Source organism: Melopsittacus undulatus, chromosome 3, assembly GCF_012275295.1.
Source record: "Melopsittacus undulatus isolate bMelUnd1 chromosome 3, bMelUnd1.mat.Z, whole genome shotgun sequence".
Lineage (NCBI taxonomy): Eukaryota > Metazoa > Chordata > Aves > Psittaciformes > Psittaculidae > Melopsittacus > Melopsittacus undulatus.
In genome coordinates this window covers 71,954,588-71,980,058 of record NC_047529.1, presented here as the reverse complement: position 1 = coordinate 71,980,058, position 25,471 = coordinate 71,954,588, and the positions used below count along the sequence as shown (strand labels likewise).

Here is a 25,471-nt window from a genome sequence, read left to right as displayed (position 1 = left end):
TTTTGGTGCTAAAATGAGTAGGGGTCCTTCTTGTTATGTCAGATTTTCACAAGTACTAGTTAACCCATCTTTAAGGGCACCTTGCTGGTCATTCAGGCCAAGACCCCAAGAGCTTTATTTAAACCTGTAAGGTGTGTTAGGTATTACTAGTTTGTATTTTAGATTATTACTGTGTATATATTTTATGTATTCTTGCTGAACCTGAATTTTGAGTGAACTTAAGAAAAAAAGCTGTTCAAGGACAAATCAATGTTTGCAAGGTAAGTAGTGGTGTGTTATTTGCTATCAGTAATTGTTAATATGCTCTCATATGTCCAACTATGAAACCACCTGGAAATCTCATGTTTATAAATTCATTGGCTGCTCTGTGTGAAGAAGACCTACTGGTACTACAGTGTTGATGACATGCAGCGGTATGTTAGAGTCATAGTTAAAAATCTAAAATTTTATTATCATAATACATTTTCTATTTTAGGTCAACTGGCAACAGGAAAGATTTCAGGAAATTACAAGTAAACTTGGCCAATTTCTGAAACAAGCTGGCTTTAAGGTAATGTAAATTTCTGAGATCTTTGTTGCTTTGCTCAGGCATTTGAGTAGAACAAGCTTTTCTTACAGTCAGGCTATTTTGTGTCACTTTCTTGCTCTGCTATGTGCACACATTACAGCAGATTCCTTTTCTTTCTGGTCAGATGTATGTTGAGCCCGGGTCAATACTCTTTCTGTCATCATCATCACCTTTGTTTAGGTCTGTTGTATCTTTGGAGCACTCGCCTCATTTGTAGTTTATTGGGATTGTTTTCTATAAAGCAGAACAGACCAAGGATCATCTGCCTTAATGTTCAGGATTGCATGAATAACGGTAGGGAATTTTATATCAAAGCAGGTGTCAGTTTGGATTATGAACTCATAAGAAAACTCTCCATTAGCCATTTTTGAATGTTCTCACATTTCTTCATTTGGACTGGTTATGGCCTTCCTGAAATCCCTATGCATAAACCAGCATTTCAAACAGAAGTTTTGTCTGTCAGATATAAAATTGGATTTTGTTACCTGAAATCAGTTTCTAGTTGTTAATGTTGCTATCATTGTGTTCAAATAACTCCAACCCTTTGCTGGAGCACTGTGATCAGACAAGAAGTAAACTGAAAGGAAATGGATCAACTGAGAAATCTGCCTCCTCATGGGGAAATACGAATGTGCAAACTCTTCTTTTATAGCTTAGTTGCATAATATTTAAAAAATGCACCTCTTACTTCTGCTTGAAGATCCTGTCAATGTATGTTTAACTTCCTTTTAATTAGGAATCAGATGTGGCTTATATCCCAACAAGTGGCCTTGGTGGTGAAAATCTGGTCACGAGGGGTCAGATAGGTGATCTCACACAGTGGTATAAAGGAAAATGTTTGTTAGAGCAAATCGGTGAGTGCAATTTTTCCTCATATAAAAAATGATGTACCTGGGTCAAATCTCTGTAAAACTTTATGTTAAAACTTTTATTGTGGGGAAATGTGGGACAAAGTCTGTGGAATGCAATATAGTTGATTTATCCCTAGGTGAGAAGTTGTTGAGATAGTTACTGAATACAGGGATTCTAAAAGATCTTATCAATTTATTCACAGATTCTTTCAAGCCACCGCAGAGATCAGTGGATAAACCATTTAGATTGTGTGTTGCTGATGTTTTTAAAGGTTGGTTGTTTTTAAATATTTTCACCAATATTTAATACAAGTGTTGAAAAATGAAGTAAGAATAAGACTTAAAGTGGATCCTTTATGTGTATCGTTAGTCTTGAATAGTGAGTTTTCAAGCACTGTTCTTTGTCAAATTTTAGATAGTACTGCTGAAAGAAAAACACACTGGAAAAGAATTTGAGGAAGAAAATCTGCATGACCAGCTAATTGGCTATGTAATGACTTGATGGTTCTCTGAGACAGAATTTGGGGGTTGCTCTTTCCAAAACTGGTTCTTGTTGTCTACATGAGTGTTTCGCAAACTTTGTATGCATGTGACTCCAGGCCCGTTTACCTTCTACTCGTGGATTTTAAGAAAGTTTGACTTGTTCATTTTATGTTCGTTGTTGTAGCTGATAATAATGATAAATTCCTTATTTTTTGTATAAAAATCTGGGGGGTGAGGTGGAACAAAAGGGTAGTGGTGGTGAGACCACTATAGCCAGCCAAGGATTTAATGAAAGGCAGGTGGCAATTCTCTAGCACTAATAGAGAAATGGACAGCAAGTACCTACAACCAGTTCTTATTCCCATTGTCTGGATAAACCAGACTGCCTTGAGCCCTTAAGGTCTTAATGGCAAACTGGGTATTATTTTCAGTTAAATACACTGACATTTACAGGTAAGTTAGAAGAAATAACGTTTGTAATGCTCATCCCCATTGAAACTTTCCATAGGTCCCTTGACAAATGTTGCAAACTAAATGACAGTGTGATTTGAAATGTCATAAAGAAAAATGTTACTAAATATTATTATTGAATTTCATATTTTAAAATAAACTGTACTTTATATATGGGGTGCTTATAGCGGAAGTACAAGCCAACCAAGATACTGATTGTAACTGGAAAAATCAGTTTTCTGCATTTTTCATGTGGGTTTTTTAGAAAACACTAGATGCTGTACATGCCCTATGTTGACTGACTTAAGGTACTGACACCATAACATTAAGTATTGAAACTTTGCCTGAGAATTTACCCTAGTGTTTTAACACTAGTTTTGTCATCTAAGCAGTTACTGTAAATTTTTTAAATTTTATTTTTATTTATCTTTTTATTTTGTGAGCTGTGGCAAAGTGTGTTGAGATTATTGATTGAGATATTTCAAAATATTCTCACAACTTTTTGTTGCAATAATCACTTTTGTGTTGAGCTAAGTTTCACAAAATGAGCAATTTTGATTAAATGTTTTGATAAAGATATACAAAATATAATGGCTTTGGGAGGAACTCAATTTTCATAATACAAGGTTTTTCACTAAATGTGGCCTTTTAGGTGTTTTTTTTTTTTTTTACTTGTGATTTCAAAACTTAATTAACTTGGATGCCACCAGAGGAAGTAGCTGCAGGCACAAGTACATGAAGCAACAGTTATTCTCAGCTCTGTTCCAGTGCCTTTGCATGCTGTCCATAGAAATGTATAAAAAGTGAGAGTGCTGAGTATGCTCTTACGTAGTTTGGAAAACCCCTTTCTCTATTAAGGTTACCCACATATGTGATTCATCTACCTCAGCCTGAATTCAGCTGTTGTCCTCCATAGCCCTCCTAATATTCTCTCCAGGCAAACTATCTCCTGATGCAGGAGGTCCCTGTAATTTCCTTCAGTATACACTTAATCTGTTATAATGCTGTCTAAGGTATGACTTCACCTGACATTTGAAAAGCTTTGTCCAGCATCCAAATCCTGAGGACAAAGAACATGGCCTCACAGAACCTGAGTACCATGATACAAAGATAAGAGGCCATTTATACACCCTGATTCTGTCTACCACTGTCTGTTTTGTGCTTGCATTGATTTCATGGGGAGCTGAAGAAACTTGACACTTTGCAAGAAAGAATCAGCGTGGGAGAGAGGGCAAAGCTTCAAACACCACACTAGTGTACTAAGCCAGAGCTGATGATGTTCTGGGGAAAAAGAGAAATGGTTCTTGATTGTGGTTGGGAACCTGGAACCTGTTCATGGTTCTGGTTGCCTTCAAGTGCTTGCAGAGCCAGCTTCAGGGTTTCTTGTGTACCATATTGTATTGATATTTATACCATAACTCGAGGATTCTTTTTCTAGCACATACCTGCTTCTCCAGGTTTCTGTTCTATTGAGGGCCAGTGTCATCTGTTAATTGACTGCAATCATCTCAGTTGCTAGAACAGAGGAAAATTAGTTTGCAGGCACTAATAGTATTTTTACAGCCAGATAAATGGAAGCATTCATCAATAATGGTGTTGAATGCAAAAGAGCAAGTTGGTAGTATGTGACCTGAAATCTTGAGCTTGCTCCTTTTAATTCAGCTTTAAATGAATCTTTTAAAATAATGTGACACACAGAATACTAAGATGCTTGCTTCTGACTAATGTTCAGCAAAAGTTATATTTGATTTTTGTATGGGTACTGAAAATATCATTGTAGAGTCAATTCAGAGGATTCTTTTTAAATACACCTGCAAACATGTTAGGAAGATGAGGCATTTCTTAAGGTGTACATGCATCAATGTGCATGTATGAAAATAACTGACATAATTCAAATAATGAACAGAGTATTAGGACATGGAAGAAGAAAAACTTTGCAGCTCTTTTATTCAGAAATACTTAAATACAATAATAATAACTCCTTATATATAATAGGACTGAATCAATCTTTGACTTCCCAGGAATAAAAGTAAACATGCAGAAGAACATGTAAGATTCTGACTCAGTTAAACAGTGAATATAATAGGAATTTGCACCTGTATGCATGAGAATTTTAATGAAAGGTCTGTGGTATACTCTTTATCTGTAATTGTCGTAAGAGTGTGCTGAATTAAATAAAATTGATATACATTAAGGGGCTTAATCTAATATTGAAAAACTAGAAAATACTTCTTCATGTGTCTACATTTGTTTAAAGAAGGATATTTCTTGCTTAGTTCTGAAAAACATGAGATCTAAAGGTTTTGAATTTAATGTTTCATTTTCATTATGATGCACAGCTGGCTAACTTGCAAGTACAGAACACTGGTGGGGGGAAAAAAACTCATCTTCATTATATTAAAAACTTACCTATGCATTGCTGCAGGGCTAACTTGTGATGGGAAATTAACCTTGTTACGGAGTGTTGTGAAATTATTACTGTGTTTATTACAGACCAAGGATCAGGATTTTGTGTGACTGGTAAAATAGAAGCAGGCTACATTCAGGTTGGAGAACGACTTCTGGCAATGCCTCCCAATGAAACTTGCACTGCAAAAGGTACAGTCTTCAGAAGTGTGTTTACTTTCAGGTCAATACTGGGCTAGAAGCAGTTACTGAAATGGTAACGGTCTGTCAAACTGATACTAACTGTCAAACAAAATGTGAAAGCATAAAACGGATTCTTTAGATGTGACTGTCTGTATAGATGTGTCTATCAAGAGTATGTGAAATCTTGCATTATTATTTTTTACCTTTTTTTTTTTTAACTGTATCAGATATTCTAAATGTTACAGCCTCATGACTTTTGGCATTGCTTTATGAAGACCCTGTAGAAAATGTCTGAGTTCCAGCAATGTCTATAAAAATATGCAGTTCAGGAATCATTAATATTCAGCTTTGCTGTGGAGCATTACTGCTGTTAGGAAGTGTGAAGATGTTAAACAATCTTTAGAAATTAATCTTATGAATTAGATGTGGAAAAGCTTGAGAATTAAGTCTCTGTTCTTTGATGTTCGTGAGATTTGTCACTGATCCTTTCATAATACGCAGACATTTGGGATATAATTGTCCTGAGAAACAACAAAAGAGTAGAAATTTTGATTTAAATTTCAGTACGTTTGATTTCTGGAAAGAGGAATAACTAAGTCAAGACATTAAATGTTTAGCTGTGTCCTAATTAAGCTTGCTTTCTTTATACTGCAGAGTTGTCTTTATTTCATGTGCAAACAAAAAGACAAAATTATTGTTTTCCTACTTTGACCAATGAATAAAAAAATAAGTCCTCAAAGGAAATGAGCAGGTTTCTGTATCTAACTATTTATCCTGAATTAAGCTGTGTGCAGGTTTGACTATCCTGCTCAGTTCCAGACCCAGCTTGTTCAGTGCTCATGGAAGCTCTTCATTCTTCCTGTTTTATGCAGTTGTATGCACATTGTTCATGTGTGCAGGAATGTTACAGTAATGCAGATAAATATCAATATCACACCACTGTAGCCATTCCTGTTTTGCAGTAGAAGAAGTAGCATTGAAAAGATGTATTTTCTAAAAACCAGTACTGAACATAATTGATACTTTCCGGCATGTGGTTTTGGGAACAGGTTTGCAGATCAATCTGTAGTAAAATAGAACTAGATCCTATTAATGTATTCAGGATTCATAAAAAGTGTGTTTTTTTTTAAATTACCTTCTTGGTGTCTACAAGAAACCTCAGAATGTTAGTTCAAGAGCATTTAGTTTTGTCCATACCCACCATCCAGGTTTTCTTATAAACCAGGTTAAAAAACATCAAAATCGGAACATAGTAACTTTTAAAGGTGCTTTTGAATAGACACAGCATTGTGAATGGTAGGCATCGGTTACGCTTTTTCTTTTTTATGAAAGAGTCAGCAAACCCACTTAAGGTAAATGAAAGTTGACACAGTACCATTAAAGTACATGAAAGATGCGGTCTAGGGTGTGCGTGTGCCTCAAAGGATGGGTGGGGCAGATATGGAGATATTTAGTACTACAGCATTTTCGGGACTGCGTCATTTGCACTCTGTGACAAGTGCCAGGTCCCCTCCTCTGGCTTAAATAAAGCCATGTTATTGTGCAGGGTGGGGTGAGAGAATAAATGAGTCCTCACTAAGGGGGAAAAAAGGCTTCCTCCGTCTTCTCAGTTAAAAAGCTTTTACTCTCAACCCATTCATACTGAAATTTGATGAGTAATGGTTGATGAAGCACAAATGGCCCAAACAGAGCTGTTTGTTTGTAGCTCAGAACCTAGGTACTTCACTGTGAGGTTCTGTTCTTACTCATTTCCAGGAATCACGCTGCATGATGAACCAGTTGATTGGGCTGCAGCAGGAGATCACGTTACTCTCACTTTGACCGGCATGGATATCATCAAAATCAAGTGAGCAGAACTGGGTTTCAGTCTAAGTAACGGTTTGTTTTTAATGAAAAGCTGTATAACTATTGCACTTAGCAATCAGCGGTTTACTTGAAGAATGATGTGGCTACCAGGATATTTAAAACCAAAGTGATGCCTATCACCTGGCTTGCGTGTACAAACGTTGGAAACATCTGCTACATGTACAACGGCTACCTCAGAATACTGTTAGTGTTCATACTTTGCCCTAGTGCTGACACTGGTAATCTTCAAAGTCTTGGTGACCTTAAGACTTGCCCTTGGACATTTTAATTGCTGAATTTTAATTGCTGAATTAAGTATACTTGTTGCTAAATGAAACAAAAGATTTTTGAAGAGCTTATCAAATCATAAACCATTCTAACAAAACATGTCAATGACTGCTATTGCATACCAATAAGTAAATCTGGACAAGTGGAATTGATGGAAACTGTTTGTCCAACACATTTAGATGCTTGTAACATTTGTTTTTGGTACATGTTTTGCTGTCTCCTTTTTGGGGGATCACATGCAGTGAGACACAGCAAATCTCTTAGTGTTTGTTTCAGTCTATAGGTTTCATGCTAAGCATTAGCCTCAAGCTTTTAGTTAAGTGTCAGTTTTTTCAGGTTAGAAACTTGGACCCATAATTCATTCACCATTTTTACAATCATTTGGACTTCAGAGAGTAAACTTTCAAACTACTGTTTGAAAAAATCCTTGCATTAGTAGTTTTGCCAAGTTACGCTCTGCGTTTAAGGGAAAAGTTTGGGCTTTTCTATATTGCCATCTTGTAATGAAGCATGATTCTCTGTGGTAAATAGGGGGAGGAAGAGAAGTCTTCTTCTGCTTGTTGAATGAAGGCTTTGTTAGCTTGATGTCATCTTTTGGACATGTTAGAGTTGTCAAGAACAGGTGCAAAGTTTTAAGTCTTCTTGATACATATGAAGTTTGATTGCATGTGAAATTCAATACATTTAATTGTGCAGTTTATTCTCTTCGTTCATGTTTTTCAGGGTGGGATTAATTTTCCTTTTGTTTTAGATGGCTAAAACTAGCTGCTGTGAAAAAGCTATGTCTAGTCTACCTGACAGACTTGTAAAGAGCAGCAGCTTTTTGTGACTCCATGTAGAGTATTTTGGAAATACTCCATGTAGAGTATTTTGAAAAAGCTGCTGATAGATTAAGTTTTGAGAGTCCTGATCACAGTGTCTCTTTATCCACAAAATAAGTGAGTTGTAGGCAACAGAACTACAACGTTGGGCACCCTGCAGTAATTTATGTTGTTGCTCTGGAACAATCAATCTCTGAATGAAAGTCTAATTCTTCAAAGTACCTAAGCACAGGAAACGCATTTTTAGAAACTGATTGACAATGGACGTAATTGTTCACTGAACTAGACAGACCTCCTCATGCATACCCACAAAGTACCGTAGACATTGTCTAGGAATTAATTTCGTTATAGGCTTTAATATGGTGTTCCTGATTGGTGGTTTGTTTTTGGTGTGGTTTTTTTTTCCACCCTTAGGTTATATTAAAGTGGTGTTGTCTTTGCTTTACTTGTCTTAAATGTTTGTCTTTTTCCAGTGCAGTGATTAACATTTGTATGTCAACATATATATATATCAGTTTCTTTTGTTCACCTCTCTTGTAGTGTTGGCTGTGTATATTGTGATCCCAAGGAACCCATTAAAGTTTGCACTCGTTTCAGAGCTCGGGTTCTCATCTTCAATATTGAGGTTCCAATCACTAAAGGATTTCCTGTAAGTGTCTGTGAAAGTTCCTATGTTCATTACAGCTTGCTCAGGACTTTTCCTCTCCATGTTCAACCCCCCAAATAGGGGAGGCATTTAGCATCCAGAAGCAGTTCCATCTGTCCGGATGAAACGGATTCTTCTGTGTTTTGAAGAGGATTTAAGGGGCTATTGTGGCTGCTTATGTATATTCTTAATAGCTCTTAATGCATAGCTTTGCCATTTCAGAGAACATGATTTCCACCAGTCACGTTAGGCAGTCCTTTAGAAAGCTTATGCCTTGTAAGAGTATAATGATGAACTTAGTTGTAAGATGATTTTAAAATAAATAAAGTACCAGTTCGTGCTATGGTACTATACTGAAGTGGCAAAAGCAAAACACTTAAGAATGAACAATGTGTTTATGATGAATTAATAAATAATCTTTCTGTCATAACTATACACATCACAAAGTTTAGGAACAAAAACAGTTACTGATTGTTGGGCGGAGACTCCTATGAGAGAAGTTTTATAAGCATTTGTTCAAAAAATGAGTCTTAAAAGAAGTTGAGGTTTTCAAGTATTAACACCTGGGATTTCTGACTGTGCAATGTTTAATAACAGAAAAAATATTTTTAGGTGCTTTTACACTATCAAACCGTGAGCGAACCTGCTACTATTAGAAGACTGTTGAGTGTCCTGCACAAAAGCACTGGTGAAGTGACAAAGAGTAAACCTAAGTAAGTGGTTTTTTTGAATAGTTAATATTTAAGAAATGGCTCTTTTGATTAGTATATGTATTTATGCACTGAGCATTTTCTATTATGAAACAATGATGTGTTTAAAGAATAGGCTTTCATTGTTTTAGCTGGTTTCATGTTTAGATTTCAGAATGCTTTACAGACTGAAAAATCTCGTACCAAACATGATAAATGCAAAGCACCTGAGAAGTAAAATGACTTGCCCAAGGTCATTTGCAGAATCTGTAGTAAATCCTACATCACCATTCCTGTACTTAAAGGATTTTTTTTTTGTTTGTTTTGGTTTGGTTTTTGTTTGTTTGCTTTTCTTCATGTAATTCTGGAGAGGGGTTACTCTCTAAAGCTCAGCTAGACAATGGGTCAGAGGAAATCAGATTTAGGGAGTCTTCACATACAAGTTAAACTATGGGAACTTCCTTCTAGTTACTCAAAGCCATTTGGGTAGAAATGTTATCAGAATAATCCTTTTGCATGGCTGAAACTGTTGCTTGAAAGGTAATGGGAAGAAAAATCGTGACTACAGAGCAAAGAATTGGCTCTTGATTTTGAAACAGGGCTTGATTTCTACTGGACATGAAAAAAAATGGGTATTAAATGAGATGATTAACTTTAAAATGATTTGCTAAATGTTGATGCCCTTCTCTAGAAGCTTTTGAAGAAAACTTGACTGTCTTTCTAAAAGGTATGCTCCAGGCAAATGAGTTTTCAATCTGGTGTCTTGGGTTATACTTGAAATCAAGCTTGATCATTATACTTTTGCCTTTTTAATTTATTTTTTCTTCATTTATTCACTGTTCTCTTTTCAATTCATGCATATATTTATAATGGAGTTTTCTGCTTATCTATCTGTAGGTTCTTGTCTAAAGGACAGAATGCTCTAATAGAACTACAGACTCAAAGACCTGTTGCCCTAGAGTTGTATAAAGATTTTAAAGAACTTGGGAGGTTTATGTTACGCTACAGTGGTTCCACTATTGCTGCAGGAGTTGTCACAGAGGTATGGCATTTTTGCAGCAGACTCTCTGTTCTATAAAAGAACGGTGTTAACTTCCACATAACATTTTTATGGTTAAGACCTGTTTTACAACCTTTGGTCTAAAAAATTATTTTATTCTGCTGAAAAAGAGACAGTGCTTCTGCAAGATGTGCGGAAAACTTGCCACAGTTCTCTCCAATTTATTTGGAGCAAAGATGACTTGGTTTAAATTGTTGAATGTTGTGCATTTTCCCTCCTCTCTGGAATTTAAAGCTAAGGTTTATTTAAGTATTTTAACATACATCAGTCTTTCCAAAACCTGATTGTCTGTATAAATATACCTGAAGTAGTTTGTAAATAAGAAGTGTTGGTCAGTTTACTGTGGCTAGTTTGGGTCCCAGATCTTTTCTGTTAGCATTAAAAACAGTTGTACATTTGAGTCTTACTGATGCCTGTATGAGAGGAAGCAAAGGCTGTGGGGCTAAATAGACATGTTTTACCTGCAATTAGGATCAAAAAATATGAATGTCCTCTATCACATTAACAAAATCTTCCTATGATCTTTGGTTTAGAATATAACTTCTAATTCTAGGCCTGAGGGAGAGCAACTTAGTCAGATTAACCTAGTTCTGGTACTGGGACTTAAAGATGAATCATTCAATGTCAGAAAATTGGAAAGAATTTCTGTCTTGTTGCTGTGTGCATAGGTATGCTGTGCTCTGGCCTTTATGGAGCTTTAATGCTCTTAATAATCTGCCTTATTTTAAATAGGATACAAAATTACGGCTTTAATCTTGTACCCATTTTTCAATAAGTTTAACTCTAAGTGAACGGGGCCTTATTTAGGTCTGTGATGCCCTGTATCTGTAGAATTGGAGACTAAACCCTCAGCTATTTGGGGATTACTATTTTATATATCTTGTTCAAGAGAATTTCAGGACAAAATGAATTATTTTTTGCACAGCTAACTAGAGTATATTGAAAAAAAAACTGCGATCATTTTACATTTGGTACTTCATTTTTCACCATAGGGTTTTTTCCATCTGCTTGTATTTTTAGATTAAAGAATGACAGTGGTGCGGGAACTTTCACTGTCCAACCAAAATGCATTCAGATGCTCAAACTTCTGTTTAAGAATCCAGTTACTTCAGTTGAAGGAACAAGTGCAATTAATTGGGGATAAGATGATGATGACAAAAGTCAGATTGTGTGAGACGTCTGGGGAGCCCTTCATCAGTCTCTCCCATTGCAGAACAAGATGCCAAGTGACAAGGAACTGCTAATGTTGCACTTCCCAATCTCAAGAATCTCATGTGTTTCTCCATGTGGAATTTAGCCCTTAGAAAGCTTCATGGAAAAATTTTAGGAAGTTGAATTAGAGAACAAGGTGATGAATCATCATGAAATAAACTCCTTACTTCCAGACATAAATTGTTTACATATTTTCTTTGATTTGCTTTTTTTTTTCCCCTGCACATTAATTCAGTAAAATAACTTTATTGGTCTAATATATTTTTAGGTTTGATTTGAATGCATATTCAGAGGGAAAGAAGCTGTTTACTTTGATTTCAAGAGAAAGGACGGTAGTATTATCTTGGGATTGTTTGCCCTGTCCCAGAATTTATTTAAAAAGCATAAATTTTCTTTTGCTGTGTAGTGGAACTTGTGCCAACATTGGCTAATTTTATTTTTTAAACTGTAGGAATAATAAAATAACTTTGTCTGAGCATAATTCTTGGCTCCTTCATCTTTTGTTATTTAAACACTGCTAAATCGTGTTAAATCAGTCTTTAATTTCCATTACTCAGAAGTTTCAGAGTGAAGATGTTTTGTTCAGTATCTTTGTCGCTGACATGGACAGTGGGAGTGCGCCCTCGGCAAGTCTGCTGATGTGTGGTTTGGTTAATACACTGGAGGGAAGGAATGCCATCCAGAGGGATCTTGACACGCTTGTGAGGTGGGCTGATGCCAACCTCATGAAGTTTAATCATGACAAGTGCAAGGTCCTACACCTGGGTCAGAGCAATCCCAGGCACAGCTACAGGTTGGGCAGAGAAGAGATTCAGAGCAGCCCTGTGGAGAAGGACTTGGGGCTGTTGGTCAATGAGAAAATGAACATGAACTGGCTGCAGTGTGCACTCCCAGCCCAGAAAGCCAACCGTATCCTGGGCTGCATCAGAAGAAGGGTGACCAGCAGGTCAAAGGAGGTGATCCTGCCCCTCTGCTCTGCTCTTGTGAGACCTCACTTGGAGTATTGTGTGCAGTTCTGGTGTCCTCAACATAAAAAGGACATGGAACTGTTGGAACAAGTCCAGAGGAGGGCCATGAGGATGATCAGGGGACTGGAGCACCTCCCATATGAAGACAGGCTGAGAAAGTTGGGGCTGTTCAGCCTGGAGAAGAGAAGGCTGCGTGGAGACCTCATAGCAGCCTTCCAGTATCTGAAGTGGGCCTATACAGATGCTGGTGAGGGACTATTCATTAGGGACGGTAGTGATAGGACAAGGGGTAATGCGTTAAAACTTAAACAGGGAAAGTTTAGATTGGATATAAGGAAGAAATTCTTTACTGTAAGGGTGGTGAGGTACTGGAATGGGTTGCCCAGGGAGGTTGTGAATGCTCCATCCCTGGCAGTGTTCCAGGCCAGGCTGGATGAGGCCTTGGGTGATATGGTTTAGTGTGAGGTGCCCCTGCCCATGGCAGGGTGGTTGGAAGTCTATCATCTTAAGGTCCTTTCCAACTCTCTATGAAACTGATGAGCTAAAATGTGAAAATGGCATGTGCTTTGTCTTTCTGTGGAAACAACTTCAGTTTTTCTCATACTCTGCAGCTACTGCACATACACATCTCTTTCATTCAGCCTTGGTGCGCTTTTAAACAAAAGCTGGCAGTTTATTTTTGGGATGTATGCTAAAGCCAAATTGTTGTGTTTACTTGAGCCTGTAACTCCCTCTTGCTTTTCAGTAATAGGGCAAGCAAAACCTCCCAGCTGAAAAGAGTCCTGCCACTGCCTCCAGCATAATAAGCTCAGGACAAGCACACTTTACTACAGCTCAGATGACTTTTTCTGTAGGAAGTGTGGGAGTAGCTCAGGTATTTCAGAACCTGTACACAGGTCCTCTTTGACCACAGTTAGTAGTGTGGGGAAGGAGTGGTCGTTCCAGAACATCAGTCACTGGGGTTGACTGAAGTAAAGCTGTGCCCTCTGTAGTGAAGAACACAAAAAGCCTATGATGGTTGTTCAGTTCAAAGTCACGTTCAGTCCATATCAACTCTTCCCACATGCCTTTTTTGGTAGGGACTGTTTTTTCACTTACATGTTTTAGCTCCAGTTCAGCAGATACCTGCACTTGATAGTGTAGATAGATAAATTGTACTGTTGACTACATGCACATTATAGAAGTATCAGTAATGCTTTATGTGGAAATGACTTTTGTAAAATCTTACGAATCTGAAATATCTGAAAACTATTATGGCCAAAACTGAAGCTTATGAATGAACACCATTTGTTATGACTTTTTATAATCAAGACACACTACATTTAAATATTTAACTAGTTTCAGCATGCAAGCTGTTAAGGTTCAGTGAGCTTGTTGAATTCCAGAGATTTTGTATTGCCAATCTCCTTTGTTGAAACTGATCCACTTGAACTTGCCTTAAATCCTTGAAAATGTTTAGGTTGCCTTAAATGTCAGGGAACAGTAGAAGTGCTACAGGCAGAAGAAATATGTCTTCAGTTTTAAGACTTTAGTAAATTCCTTGCTGTTTGTGGATAAGGAAGTGTGATACAGAACAAACTTCTGATAACACTTCCTACATTGAGTTTTGAGACTCTGTATTCCGTGACAAGGGAAAAGCTACTTCATGCTTTCCTGGTCTGTAACTTTGGAGAGCAGGAGATACTACCTAATCCAATTTCAATATGACTGCACCACCTTTCAGCACTGATTTGAACTCTGCCCAGAAGCACCAGCTGTTTGATGCATAAATGATGTGTTGTGCAACAAAAGGGTATCGCTGTTGTTCAATCCAAACAATTTGCACATTGATCCACAAGAAATAGGATGGCTTGGCAGTGGTATAGGATGTAAGAACTTTATAAACTGCTGATTGAAGTATTCACAATTTCCTGGTGATGGGCACACTGCTGTCTAATATGTATGTAGAATATCTCTGGAATGCAAGAAGTTGGCATGCAATCTTAGAGCAGTTTGATACTCTTAAGCATGCTCTATTGGAGGAGAGTATCTTTTATACAGCTCTTACCAGGCAGGTTATTGGGAAGTTAAAGGGAAACCTAATTATATGTAACAGGCTTCTCTATAGTAAGGTAACTTCCACTGGAATATATATGGAAGAGAAAGCAGTAAAGCTGTTGTCTTGCTTCTTTTTTAAAAATCGTGTTTCTTGACAGCATACAACAGAGTGTACCAGGTAGGATTGTGCTTCTCAACTCTTGAATTGAAGGGCCATTCAGCTGCTTGTATTGTTTGATGTTTGGGGATACTGGTGGGAAAAAAGAGCATTTCTTATGTTTAAAATATTTTGGTTTGGCAGAAGCATTGTTTTGGGGGTTACAAGGAAATGTATTGATGATGACAAGCAGTGAACATTAGCCACAGATGTGGTAGTCTAGATGTCTCTTCTCTGTCTCTGCTGGTGATAAGGAGCAGGTCCTTGGCTTGGTGTTTGCGTGTTAAATTATTTTGTATAGTTGAGGCAAAATGGCTTCAGACTGTAGCTTGAAGAACTGACACAAGGAGAAATTTCCTGTCAAATTATTCTTTTTCTTCCCTTCTTTAGTACTTCATTTCCTGTAGACAGGAGCTGTTGCTAACAACTAAGCTGGTCCTGCCTCCCTGCTTCAACTCCTAGAAAAGAGGCAAGTGTCACAGAAACAGTAATTTCCACCCCCCTCCCTTTCCTCTTTTCTGCTGTTATTGCCAGGATTTTTTCCCCTTGTGAGCAAGTGGTGCAGGGAAAACGGAGAGAGGGGGAGGAGTTCAGACTTGCTGTGCAAATATGCATACAGAGCTACTAATCCTACCTGATGCTTTGCAAAAAAAAGTCACAGATTAAGCAAGCGGCTAATGATGGCTCACTCAAAGGATCTCTTGGTGCTGGAAAACTTTATAGGTGGCAAATTTGTTTCTTGTTCCTCCTACATAGACTCCTATAATCCGTCCACTGGAGATGTCTATTGCAGGGTGCCAGACAGTGGAGAAGAAGAGGTGAGTACTATCCAGATGTGCAAAGAACTGAAAATGTTTAAAGCGCATAACATTAATATTTTGAGTGGGAAACACTGAAGGTGAGAGAACAAAAAAATGCTTAAGGCTTAAATGCTTATATAAGTTCTTGATTATGTTGTAGCACTGTGTAATCCATTGCTGCAGCAGCAGCAAATACTGTTCTTTTTCTTATATTTTGCTGTTAGAAAGTTACAGGCTGGATCCCAGGCTGGTGTAAATCAGCACAGTTTCAGTGAAGCTCCTTCAGCTCACATAGGAGATGGCTTGTACAAAAGTTAACCATAACACTTAGACAAGCTGTAAGTATAAACAATCTGTGTGAGAGAAAAGGGTTTATTGATCTCTTCTGTAAAATATCTTGGAGGCATTGTATACAACTGTGTTCTTCTTAGTGTCTTGATGATTTGCAGTGGTCATTTAAAAGGATTTTTGGCTTGCTGACTCTTCCCTGAAGATGGTAAACAGCTTCCAAATCTCTCTGGTTTTGTATTAGCAGTTTGATATTAAGTGAGGTGATGAAGTGGCTGTGATGAGTGTATGTTTCCTTATAATGCAGTCTGTCCCCCACATCAATGTAGTGTTTCCTAGCCATGTGCTCTCCAGTGGGATGTATGTTTCCTGGTACCTTATATGTCTTCAGGTGTGGATGGGCAATGTGACATTCATCTGGGGACCCGCACTTTCATTGATACTACTTTATAAGGGACCTACAAGTGTGTCCAGCATAGTGTTTCAGATTTACTGAAGAGAGAAATGAATGGAAAAGCTTGGATAAGGCAAAGGGATTGGAAGATTTTGACAAGTATTTTCAGAACATTTTGTTTTTTAAAACAAACTGCTGTTGTGTGTAGCTGTTCCCTTCACTTGGATTTCAGTCCTGTTGATGTATTTTGTGTTTGCTTCTCTCAGCAGAAAACTTTGCACTGTGATTTCAACTGGGTAAATATTTGCTAGATGATGATGACCAAGGGTTAAAGAGTAACAGGCTGGATTTGCTAAAATCCATTGGTGCAAGCTCATTCCAACCTTAATTATGCTTGAAGAGACTTCTCTTTGATCTGCAGGTGCAAATCTTCCTGTTCATTCATTTGAAAAATCATTAAAACTAGAGAGATGTGAGAATGCCAGAACAGCCTAGCAGAAGTAGGCTGCTGGCCATCCTGGAGATATGTTTCAGGTATACTAAAGAGCAATGGCTCTTTCAGCTTTCTGAGTTAGCGATGATGTGTAGCAGCAGGAACCTGGTTTAAACACCTGTAAAGCTGCCAAATGTTTTAATCCTGCCTTTAGACAACTGTCCATGAAGGCTGGGCTTTGCAGGGCTGTTGTCCACTGGTGACTGATGGAATATGCTTCATGGGAAAATGCAATCATGTACTACATAGAGGGCATCTAGAGACGACAAATTAACCATCTGGACCCAGGTTCAACTGAGAACTTGGGATGCTGGTTTCTAAAGAAAGTAGAACAGAGGCAGACAGCAAATCTGTTGCTGGCCCTGGAATTTAACACCAGTTAACCAGTTGGCCATTTCAGCCAGTTTCTGCAAATCCATTAAATGTTTGGGGTTGTTTTTTTTTTTTCCAGGGGTTAATTTTCCCTGCAGCTAGATGTGTTAGATTCCAAATAGCAGCACTGGAAGCAAGCTGAACAGGTGTCCTGTGTCTCCAATGACAGGCTGTGAGGGCTAATCAGTCCTGGCAAGCATCTCCTTAAAAAAGTTTCTTTAAAGAACCTTGCTCCTGTGCATCATCTCCTGGGAAAGCAAACGTCATGTCCTGAAGACAGGTTGGGATATTTCAGTATCAACCTTTTACGATAGGCCTGGGTTGTGTGTTCTTTCTCTGTGTGTTTTGTGCAGAAGAGGAAAGCAGAAGGAAGTGTTTCAGACACACAAGTTTATAGTTGAATTCTTACATGTGTTTTGTGGCTCGACTGTCTGCTGCTTTTTGCTAGGCAAACTAAGTAACTGATTAACCTTTGTATGCTCTTTTCTTCTGTACCAATCTCCCTCCTTTTTAACTCTTGCTTTTTTTCTTTTTAAGATCAGTCTACTGCCACTTCATTCCTTCCTTTGCTAATTTTCTGCTGTCTGTGAAAATGCAACATCATCTTCCTTCCCCTAAACCTACTGGCTTAACAGTGCAGATAGCCTTAACTTCTTATCAGCCCCCTCTTGAAGCACAAAAAGCCAGAGGACAGGGCAGATGAGAAGCAGCACCACAATGGCACCTAATGACGGGAGGGTGGAAGAACACCTTACTTAGTAAAGGTGGTGTGTGGTTTCACAGAGGGTGAACCTTTTCAGGGTGTACTGTGCTATCCACACCTGACTCATTCAGGAAGCTGCAGTTCCCCTTTCCCAGGCCTGCTTTGGCCCTGCTCCAGCTGTTCAGTGGTTGACAGCCCACCGCTGGTCGGCACCTGAGCAGTAGGTTGTCCAGCTACAGTTGAAAGAGTACAGTTCTGAGCTTGGCCAGTGATCTGTGCGACCTTGTGCGAGTTGGTTTGTTTCCCACCTTGGCCTTCATACCAATGTCATTCTGGCCCTCAGACTCTGTTCCTTATTTCTAGGGAGATCATAAGGTCTCATATGCATGGGGAGGAAGGGGTTTTCACTCACTTTTGTGCCCTTCTGGGTAAAACACCATTGTTGTGTCTGTTAGTTATTTTGTGGTGTTTTTTTGATAACTCACATCACAATATGAAGGAGTGAATTCGGAGCTCAGTTTTATGGAATTGGTTGAAAAGAGCCCTTGGTGACTACACAGGAACCAGCAACATGGCAAAATTAGGAGAGGTCAGAATGATCTGATTAATATTACACCAGCATCCCCCTGATTATTGACTTGGCAAGATTTCCAAAAGCTGAAGAATATCTGGAGCAAAAATGATGGGTAAGCAGCTAAAACACCTCTGGCTAAAAGCCCACCTTGGTGCTTATATTAGACATTAGAAGCAATAAGAAGTGATATATATGAAGCAAAAGCTGGGAAATAGGGTAGTTAATTAAAATATGGAAGGATGTTGGAGCCATCTTTAGTAATCTGAGAGACTGGTAAACATAAAAAATGAGCTGCTTATAAACCAATAGATGCAGGTAACTTCCATTTAAGAGCCTAGAGGAAATGACAGATGAGAGAGATACCTTTCTGGTGAATTTTAATCCTTTGAAGCCTAGTCTGCTTCTCAAAAAAGTGCTGGTAATCTGCCACTATTCATCGAGGTCAGGCTGAATGAGCATGCAACAGTTATGGACATCTCAGCCAAAATACTTAGGAGACTGATATGCATCTATATAGAGGCATATAATAATATTAATAATATCTGTAGACTTCATTGGGTATCTGATGAGGGAACTGACCAAACTGCAAGCATTTAGAAAGGAACCATTTCTTTTATTCATTTTTTTTTTGGTGAAGTTGTTAACGGGTTTCCAGCTGTGATCAGGTGAGATGGAAATATTTTGTTTGAGTGCTGTTCTGTAAGTATATTCTTAGCCTTTGCTTGAACCAGACATGGAAAAGGAATTGGAAATCGAAAGCTAGCAGGACATACAGTTGGTTCCTTCCCCAACCCCTTATTTTCATCATTGCCTGGTGTGGCTGAAGTCTTGTGTTGCAAGGATGGTGGACATTTAGATTGAGGCTGCATTTGCTTTAGGAGATTCTTTCACTTTCCCCATGAGAAACAAGATTCTGCATGGGTCTTTGGTCAGTGGCACTTGCCTGGTGATAACTAATTAGTCTGGCATTTCCTCCAGGCCTGGAGGATTGGCCACTAGTTGTTGGAATTTAGACAAAAGCAAGAGTTACAGTGGCAGTTTCTTTTCTAGATGCTCTATTTCAGTAATGCTTCTTGAGTTATGGGGTAGTATCCCAAGAAAGTGAAAATGGGGAAGCTGTCAATAGTCATAACTCCAAAGAGATGCAGTCTTTCCAACAATGTGATCTGGATTATGAGCCTCCCAAATGTGAATTCATCTGCTGTTTGATTCTTTCTAAGGCCTTTCATTAGTATTCACCATCCATGTTTTGCTTCTTTAGGTGGAAGCTGCTGTCAAAGCTGCCCAAGATGCCTTCCCAGATTGGTCCTCAAAAAGTCCATTGGAAAGATCTCAGATCTTGAACAAATTGGCAGACCTAATTGAACAGGACCTGGAAGCTTTTGCAAAAGCAGAGTCAAAGGACCAGGGTAAAAATTTGAACTGTTGATCTCAAATATAATGTGTTTTGTTCGATACTGAAATGGAGGGTATGGTCCAGATTTCTAGTATGGTATGAACTATCGGAGCAAACTGGAGTTGATAGTGCATGAACTTATCAGAAGTCACTGATTTTGGATTCCTGGGCCAGTCTTGCTTTTCAGGATTACTGACTTTGACTTCAGCTGTTGGATGTTTGGAATGCAGTACATCAGGGAAGCTGTTGTCATTGACTATGCTTGCATTGTGCTGGGGATTACTTGGTCACAGGACAAAAGACATTTCCTAAAAACCGTGCAAATGGGTTTTCAGGGCAGAGTTTAAAGCCCTGTTTATGCCCATGATAACACAGCAGTGTGCTTTTTTTATTGTTTCAGGAAAAACTATTACATTTGCTAGAACAGTGGACATCCCTCGGGCAGTGTACAACTTCCGATTCTTTGCCTCTTCCATCCTTCACCATGTGACAGAGTGCACCGAGATGGCAACCATGGGCTGTGTGCATTACACCTCGAGAGCCCCTGTGGGAGTTGGTATGGTGCTCCTGAAATGCTGAAAAGCTTGGCAGAGTGTCTGCCTCAGCAGTGGGGTCAGCAAAGAAAGAGGATTTTTAAAGAGCATTTATTGTCTCTGGATTGTGTGCTAAGAACGACTAGGCTGCTAAGCAGGAGCAACTTTGTGTAAAACCAATTTTTCTACTTCATGTTAAAAAGAATGCTTAGATGCCTCAAAAAGCACCTGGCTCAATCTGGTAGCTCTCAAAATCACTCTTATGTTTTGTACATGGGGCAACAGGGAGTAAGTAGGTATTCCTGCTGTGGATCAGTGAGGCATTCAGAAGCTCCTGCAAGGAGAGCTTGATCCTCCTCACGTTTGGGGAAGCAGTAGTAGTTTACAATGTGACATTTCAGCCTGTTACTGGAGTGCATACGTGGATAAACCACTCTTACCTAGGGAATTGCTGAACTCGGCCACTAGATGCTGCTAATGCGTTAGAAATACAGTGACTGTGCTGAGCTGACCAGTAATGGAGTGGTAATGATTCCATGATCAGGTGTTTTATCTAAATGACCGAATAGTTTGGGTTGGAGGGGGCCGTAAATATCATCCAGTTCCAACCCCCTGCCAAACGCAGGGACACCTTCCACTAGACCAGGTTGCGCAAAGCCCCGTCCAACCTGGCCTTGAACACTACCAAGAGTCAGGAGATCCACAGCTTCTGTGGGCAACCTGTTCCAGTGCCACACCAGCCTCACAGTAAAGATCTCCTTCCTAATATGTCATGTATATGAATGTTCTACATTCACACTTGAATTATTTAAAATATAAAATTGGCTAACATGGAGAGGACCCATTTGCAAGTTTTTTGATCAGTGGAGGACATAAGTACTGTTGAATTACTCTCACAAGGAAAAGTCACTCACTACATCTACTCCATCAAATAGCACGAAATCCTGTGGTGTTTGTGAACAGTCATACCTAGCAATTACAGATGTCTTTTTCACCATTTCCTATAAATATATATAAGGTAAAAGTATTCTCAAAGGCAATTATTGAAAACATTCTGGTCATCCAGCAATTTGTGGAAACAGTTTGTACACTGATAAACCTTTGGAACTCTGAAGTTAGGTTAAATTTTATCAGGAAAATATGCATTACATGTTATGCATGCCCTATTTAATGTCAAAACTGGGGGATAGGGGGTAAAGGGGAGGCTCTCTAGAGCAACAGAAAGCAAGTGATCTGAGCTAACACCTTACGGCTACTTAACTTACTGTTTGCTAACACAGAATATTACTGCAGAGCAGCTGATGTAAATTATTGTTATGGTTAGCCTTGCATTAATGTTCCTAGAAAACATTGAAAAACTGCCTGGGAATGGCAGATTCTGGCCTGAAGCAGTAAAACCTATTCAGAGAGTTTGGCTGATGGACTTCAGGATCATTTGCACAAATATTTTAAAGTTATCTGCCTATGGGAAATGCTTCTAGCTGCAAATTTGTTGTACAATTGTTTGGAAATAAAAGCCATGGCCAAATGCGCTTCATAAATCTGAATTGGTTGAGGTCAGAGAAACAAGTTTTGTATCCCAGGAGACTGAACTCCTGTCTTTTATGGTTTTTCTTTGTAGCTGGTTTAATTAGTCCTTGGAATTTGCCACTATATTTGTTGACCTGGAAAATAGCTCCTGCCATTGCATGTGGAAATACTGTGGTTGCCAAGCCAAGCGAGATGACGTCTGTCACAGCTTGGATGATGTGTAAGCTCTTGGACAAAGCAGGTACGTCCCATAGCATGCTGCGGAGGGGGAGTTGAAATGGAGTTGAAATGCTTGTCTGTGCACCATTTTTTGGTTGCAGAAATCAGAAAGTGCTCAAAGACTTTGGGAAAGACTGTTTGCTGTAGCTGAGTGTTGCACTGAAGAACAAAAAGCTCTCACTGTCCTCACACAATTCCATCTCTCCACCCCAGTTATTGCCCGTTTTTTTCAACTATCTTCTCATGAAAAATCTTCATGTTCTTCCTTTCCCCCTCCTACGCTCCACTTAAGGGTATCCTAAGTCTGTGGTGACAGCAGAGGAACCATGAGAGCATAAGAAAGTGAGAATCAGCTCTCGATGGCTGTGTTTTGGCTGTATTTGATGCACCATTAAGCAAAACTAGGAGAACTGCTTCTTCCCTCAGTGACTTAAAACTGGATCTCTGATGATGGATATCAGGCAAGCTTGACTGATCAGAGGAATTGGTGCCTTTCTTCCCACTAGGGGTACCACACGGGGTGGTGAATGTGGTGTTTGGAACAGGCGCCAAGGCAGGAGAAGCCCTTGTCTGCCACCCCAATGTGCCTCTGATCTCTTTCACGGGGAGTACGCTGACTGCCCAGAGGATCATGGAGAAAAGTGCTCCACACTGCAAAAGGCTTTCACTGGAACTGGGAGGCAAAAACCCTGCCATCATCTTCGATGATGCTGACTTAAGCCAATGCATCCCCACAACCCTGAAGTCCAGCTTTGCCAACCAGGTGACTTCCACCTCTGTAGCATATAAACCCACTCTGCAGCAGGTGGGGTGTGTGTGTATCTTTAAGTGTGTGTGTGTATGCAGAAACCTTTGAACTGAATCCGAAACTGTTAGGGTGAAAAAAACTGCTTTGCAATGTTGGTGAGTGTAGTTTGCACTCCTGAGGATGCAGGGAAACAAATCTTATTCTGGGATCTGACTTCTGGTACTCATTGATAGTACAGTATAATATGAACTAATATTGTTGGTTTTCTTGTTTGTTTATTTCTTTTTGGTAGGGTGAGATCTGTCTCTGCACTTCCAGGATCTTTGTTCAGAGAGGCATATACAGTGAGTTTTTGAAGTGGTTTGTGGCAGAGGCAAAGAAGTGGAAGGCTGGGAACCCCTCAGATCCTACAGTCAGTGTGGGAGCACTAATAAGTAAAGAACACCTAGAAAAGGTGATGATGTTACATTCAGCTTGTGATCTTACCTCATTTTTTAGAGGGTTACAAAAGGTGATTTCGGAGGTAATGGGAAGGACCATGTCCTCTCCAAGGTTAGCTGTGAGAGATGATGATTCAAAGTCATTCAGACGTACATTTCTGATAGGGTTTCTGTTGCCTGTGGCCTGGGATCATGTGATTACTTTGGAAAAATCAATTCTATGGGGGAAATAATTTAAAATGACAAGAAAATATTTCTTCCTGCTTAAACAAAATAATTCAAAATGGTGAATTCTGAATCTGGAATTTATACTAACCAACCTTAGAGCTCAGCAATAGTTTCATGGATTTTAATATTGCATTTGCTAAGATCACTTATGTGCCTAGTAAGATTGTTGCCAAGGTAAAAGTCAATTGTATATCACTGACAAATTCTGGGCAGTACAATGCAGTTTCCCAGGACAGCTTTCAGTAATTTGGAATCACATATGTGTGGAGGGTAGCTGAAGATGGTGCACAGTTAGACATAGTCTGTTTTAGTGGCTTATATGAAATTAATTTTTATGGTGTCAGACAGTGTTCAGGAGAGCAGATGCTCATATCCCAAAGCTATCTGACACCATCAGCATAAGCAAGAAGCAGACTGAAAACCGCAGAGTGAGAGAGAAAGCTAGACCTTCGTCATGCTTCCTGATGCCTCAGCAGGTTCTCCAGGCCAGTTCTGAAGCAGAGTGGTAGAAACACCCACTTCCCGAGGTCCTCGGTCTGTGGCACCACAGAGGACTTCCGAGTCTAACCTACCAAGGTGGTTAAAAGGCAAAAAAGACGCCCTGTGGTATCTCTGTGGTGTTTCTATAGCGAGAGAAACCAGGCAATGATTTCAGAACAGCAGAAGCAGATCAACAGCATGTTGATGTGTTCAAGGTAACAATGACAGCAGCCATGGAAACAGCTTTAATTATTTATTGGTGAGATTTTCTATAGCATTTGTGACTTCATCATCCTAGTGGCATGTAAACATTTAACAAGTCTGCCTGTGAGGTAGGAAAATGTTACTGATCCCTTGAATGAACTGTGGTATGGCATACATAGCAAACTGCTCAAGCAAAAGGGAGGGAGGCTCCGGGACCACTTATGTTTTCACCAAGGGTCCTACCCTTTTGAAAATACTTAGCTAGAAGGGCCAGCAATGTTTCCTGCTAGTGTTTGGGGAGGGAAAACAATTGTTTTACAGCAAGAAATACCCAGCCTTACTTTTCCAGCCACATAACAACAAAAGCTAGGGAATGACCCTCTGTTGTTCAGAGGAAAGTAAAGGCAACATGATCCAGCTGGCGATACTCAGAGGCTCCTGCTGTTCTGTCCAGACTGGAGAGCTGGACCCTTAGGATTCAGTGTCCTTTAGCAATGATGTTTTCTTGCTGCTTTCACAGGTGAGAAGCTATGTGAAGAGAGCCCAGGCTGAAGGAGCCAGAGTGCTCTGTGGAGAGGGAGTGGATTCCTTAGATCTCCCAGCTGGCAACAAGAAAGGCTATTTCATGTTGCCCACAGTTATTGCTGAAGTGCAGGATGAATCTTGCTGCATGCAAGAAGAGATCTTTGGTCCTGTGACATGTGTGGTAGCATTTGATACAGAAGAAGAAGTGATCAAAAGGGCCAACAGTGTGAAGTATGGCTTGGCAGCCACCGTGTGGTCCAGCAATGTGGGACGTGTTCATCGGGTGGCACGAAGACTACAGTCTGGATTGGTGTGGACCAATTGCTGGCTTATTAGAGATCTGAACTTGCCATTTGGTGGGATGAAAGCTTCGGGCATAGGAAGGGAGGGAGCAAAGGATTCCTACGAGTTCTTCACTGAGGTGAAAACCATCACAATAAAGCACTAACATATGTCAATGAGAGTATTTTAGCGTAAAATAAATTATAGTAATTTGTGTTACCAAAAATGGCTTTCTAGAACACAGGCTGCTATTGTGGCCATCTTTTTCTTGAACTTTGGGCAAGTAATATCTGTAACAGCTGAAAAAAGTCATTCCAAATGCTAATGTTAAATGCAGCCTTGTGTTGGATGAGAAGTTCAGCATGGACTCCACAGTCAATCCATCCCAAGACAGACAACTTGCTTATCTTACCGATCCTAAAGCTTTCTGAATATTCTTGTCTCAAACATCTCTTCCTCTAAGGAAGATGGAGAAAGGATGGTATATGACTGTACCTATGGTTTGTGAATTACCTAGAGGGACAAAGTGGCAAGCACACTGTGAGGCTGATATTGTAATGGGAGTCAGCCAGTTTCCACTATAAACAGTATGGTCCAT

The 25,471-nt window shown here is 39.3% G+C and overlaps 2 protein-coding genes across 4 annotated transcripts in view; both read left to right on the top strand.

The window, feature by feature from the left end:
* The window catches only part of HBS1L (HBS1 like translational GTPase), a 56,458-nt gene extending 44,475 nt beyond the window's left edge, over nucleotides 1-11,983 (top strand). For 2 of the 3 annotated variants that reach the window (XM_013130476.3, XM_031053961.2), the window contains 9 exons: nucleotides 476-550; nucleotides 1,305-1,422; nucleotides 1,623-1,691; nucleotides 4,846-4,950; nucleotides 6,697-6,787; nucleotides 8,436-8,544; nucleotides 9,154-9,254; nucleotides 10,128-10,272; nucleotides 11,311-11,983. In XM_013130476.3, coding sequence (XP_012985930.3) covers nucleotides 476-550; nucleotides 1,305-1,422; nucleotides 1,623-1,691; nucleotides 4,846-4,950; nucleotides 6,697-6,787; nucleotides 8,436-8,544; nucleotides 9,154-9,254; nucleotides 10,128-10,272; nucleotides 11,311-11,322 — 825 coding nt within the window. In that variant the 3' untranslated portion in view covers nucleotides 11,323-11,983. The remainder of the gene's footprint in view (nucleotides 1-475; nucleotides 551-1,304; nucleotides 1,423-1,622; nucleotides 1,692-4,845; nucleotides 4,951-6,696; nucleotides 6,788-8,435; nucleotides 8,545-9,153; nucleotides 9,255-10,127; nucleotides 10,273-11,310) is intronic. The other variant, XM_031053960.2, reaches the window with a different exon arrangement.
* A 3,361-nt stretch (nucleotides 11,984-15,344) lies between these two features.
* Nucleotides 15,345-25,049, top strand: ALDH8A1 (aldehyde dehydrogenase 8 family member A1). Its single transcript, XM_005154752.3, has 7 exons — nucleotides 15,345-15,482; nucleotides 19,550-19,697; nucleotides 20,085-20,240; nucleotides 21,839-21,988; nucleotides 22,473-22,729; nucleotides 23,007-23,168; nucleotides 24,587-25,049. Exons 1-7 carry the CDS (start codon nucleotides 15,345-15,347, stop codon nucleotides 25,037-25,039), a joined length of 1,464 nt encoding a protein of 487 aa, XP_005154809.3. The 3' UTR covers nucleotides 25,040-25,049.
* Nucleotides 25,050-25,471: the final 422 nt, after the last annotated feature.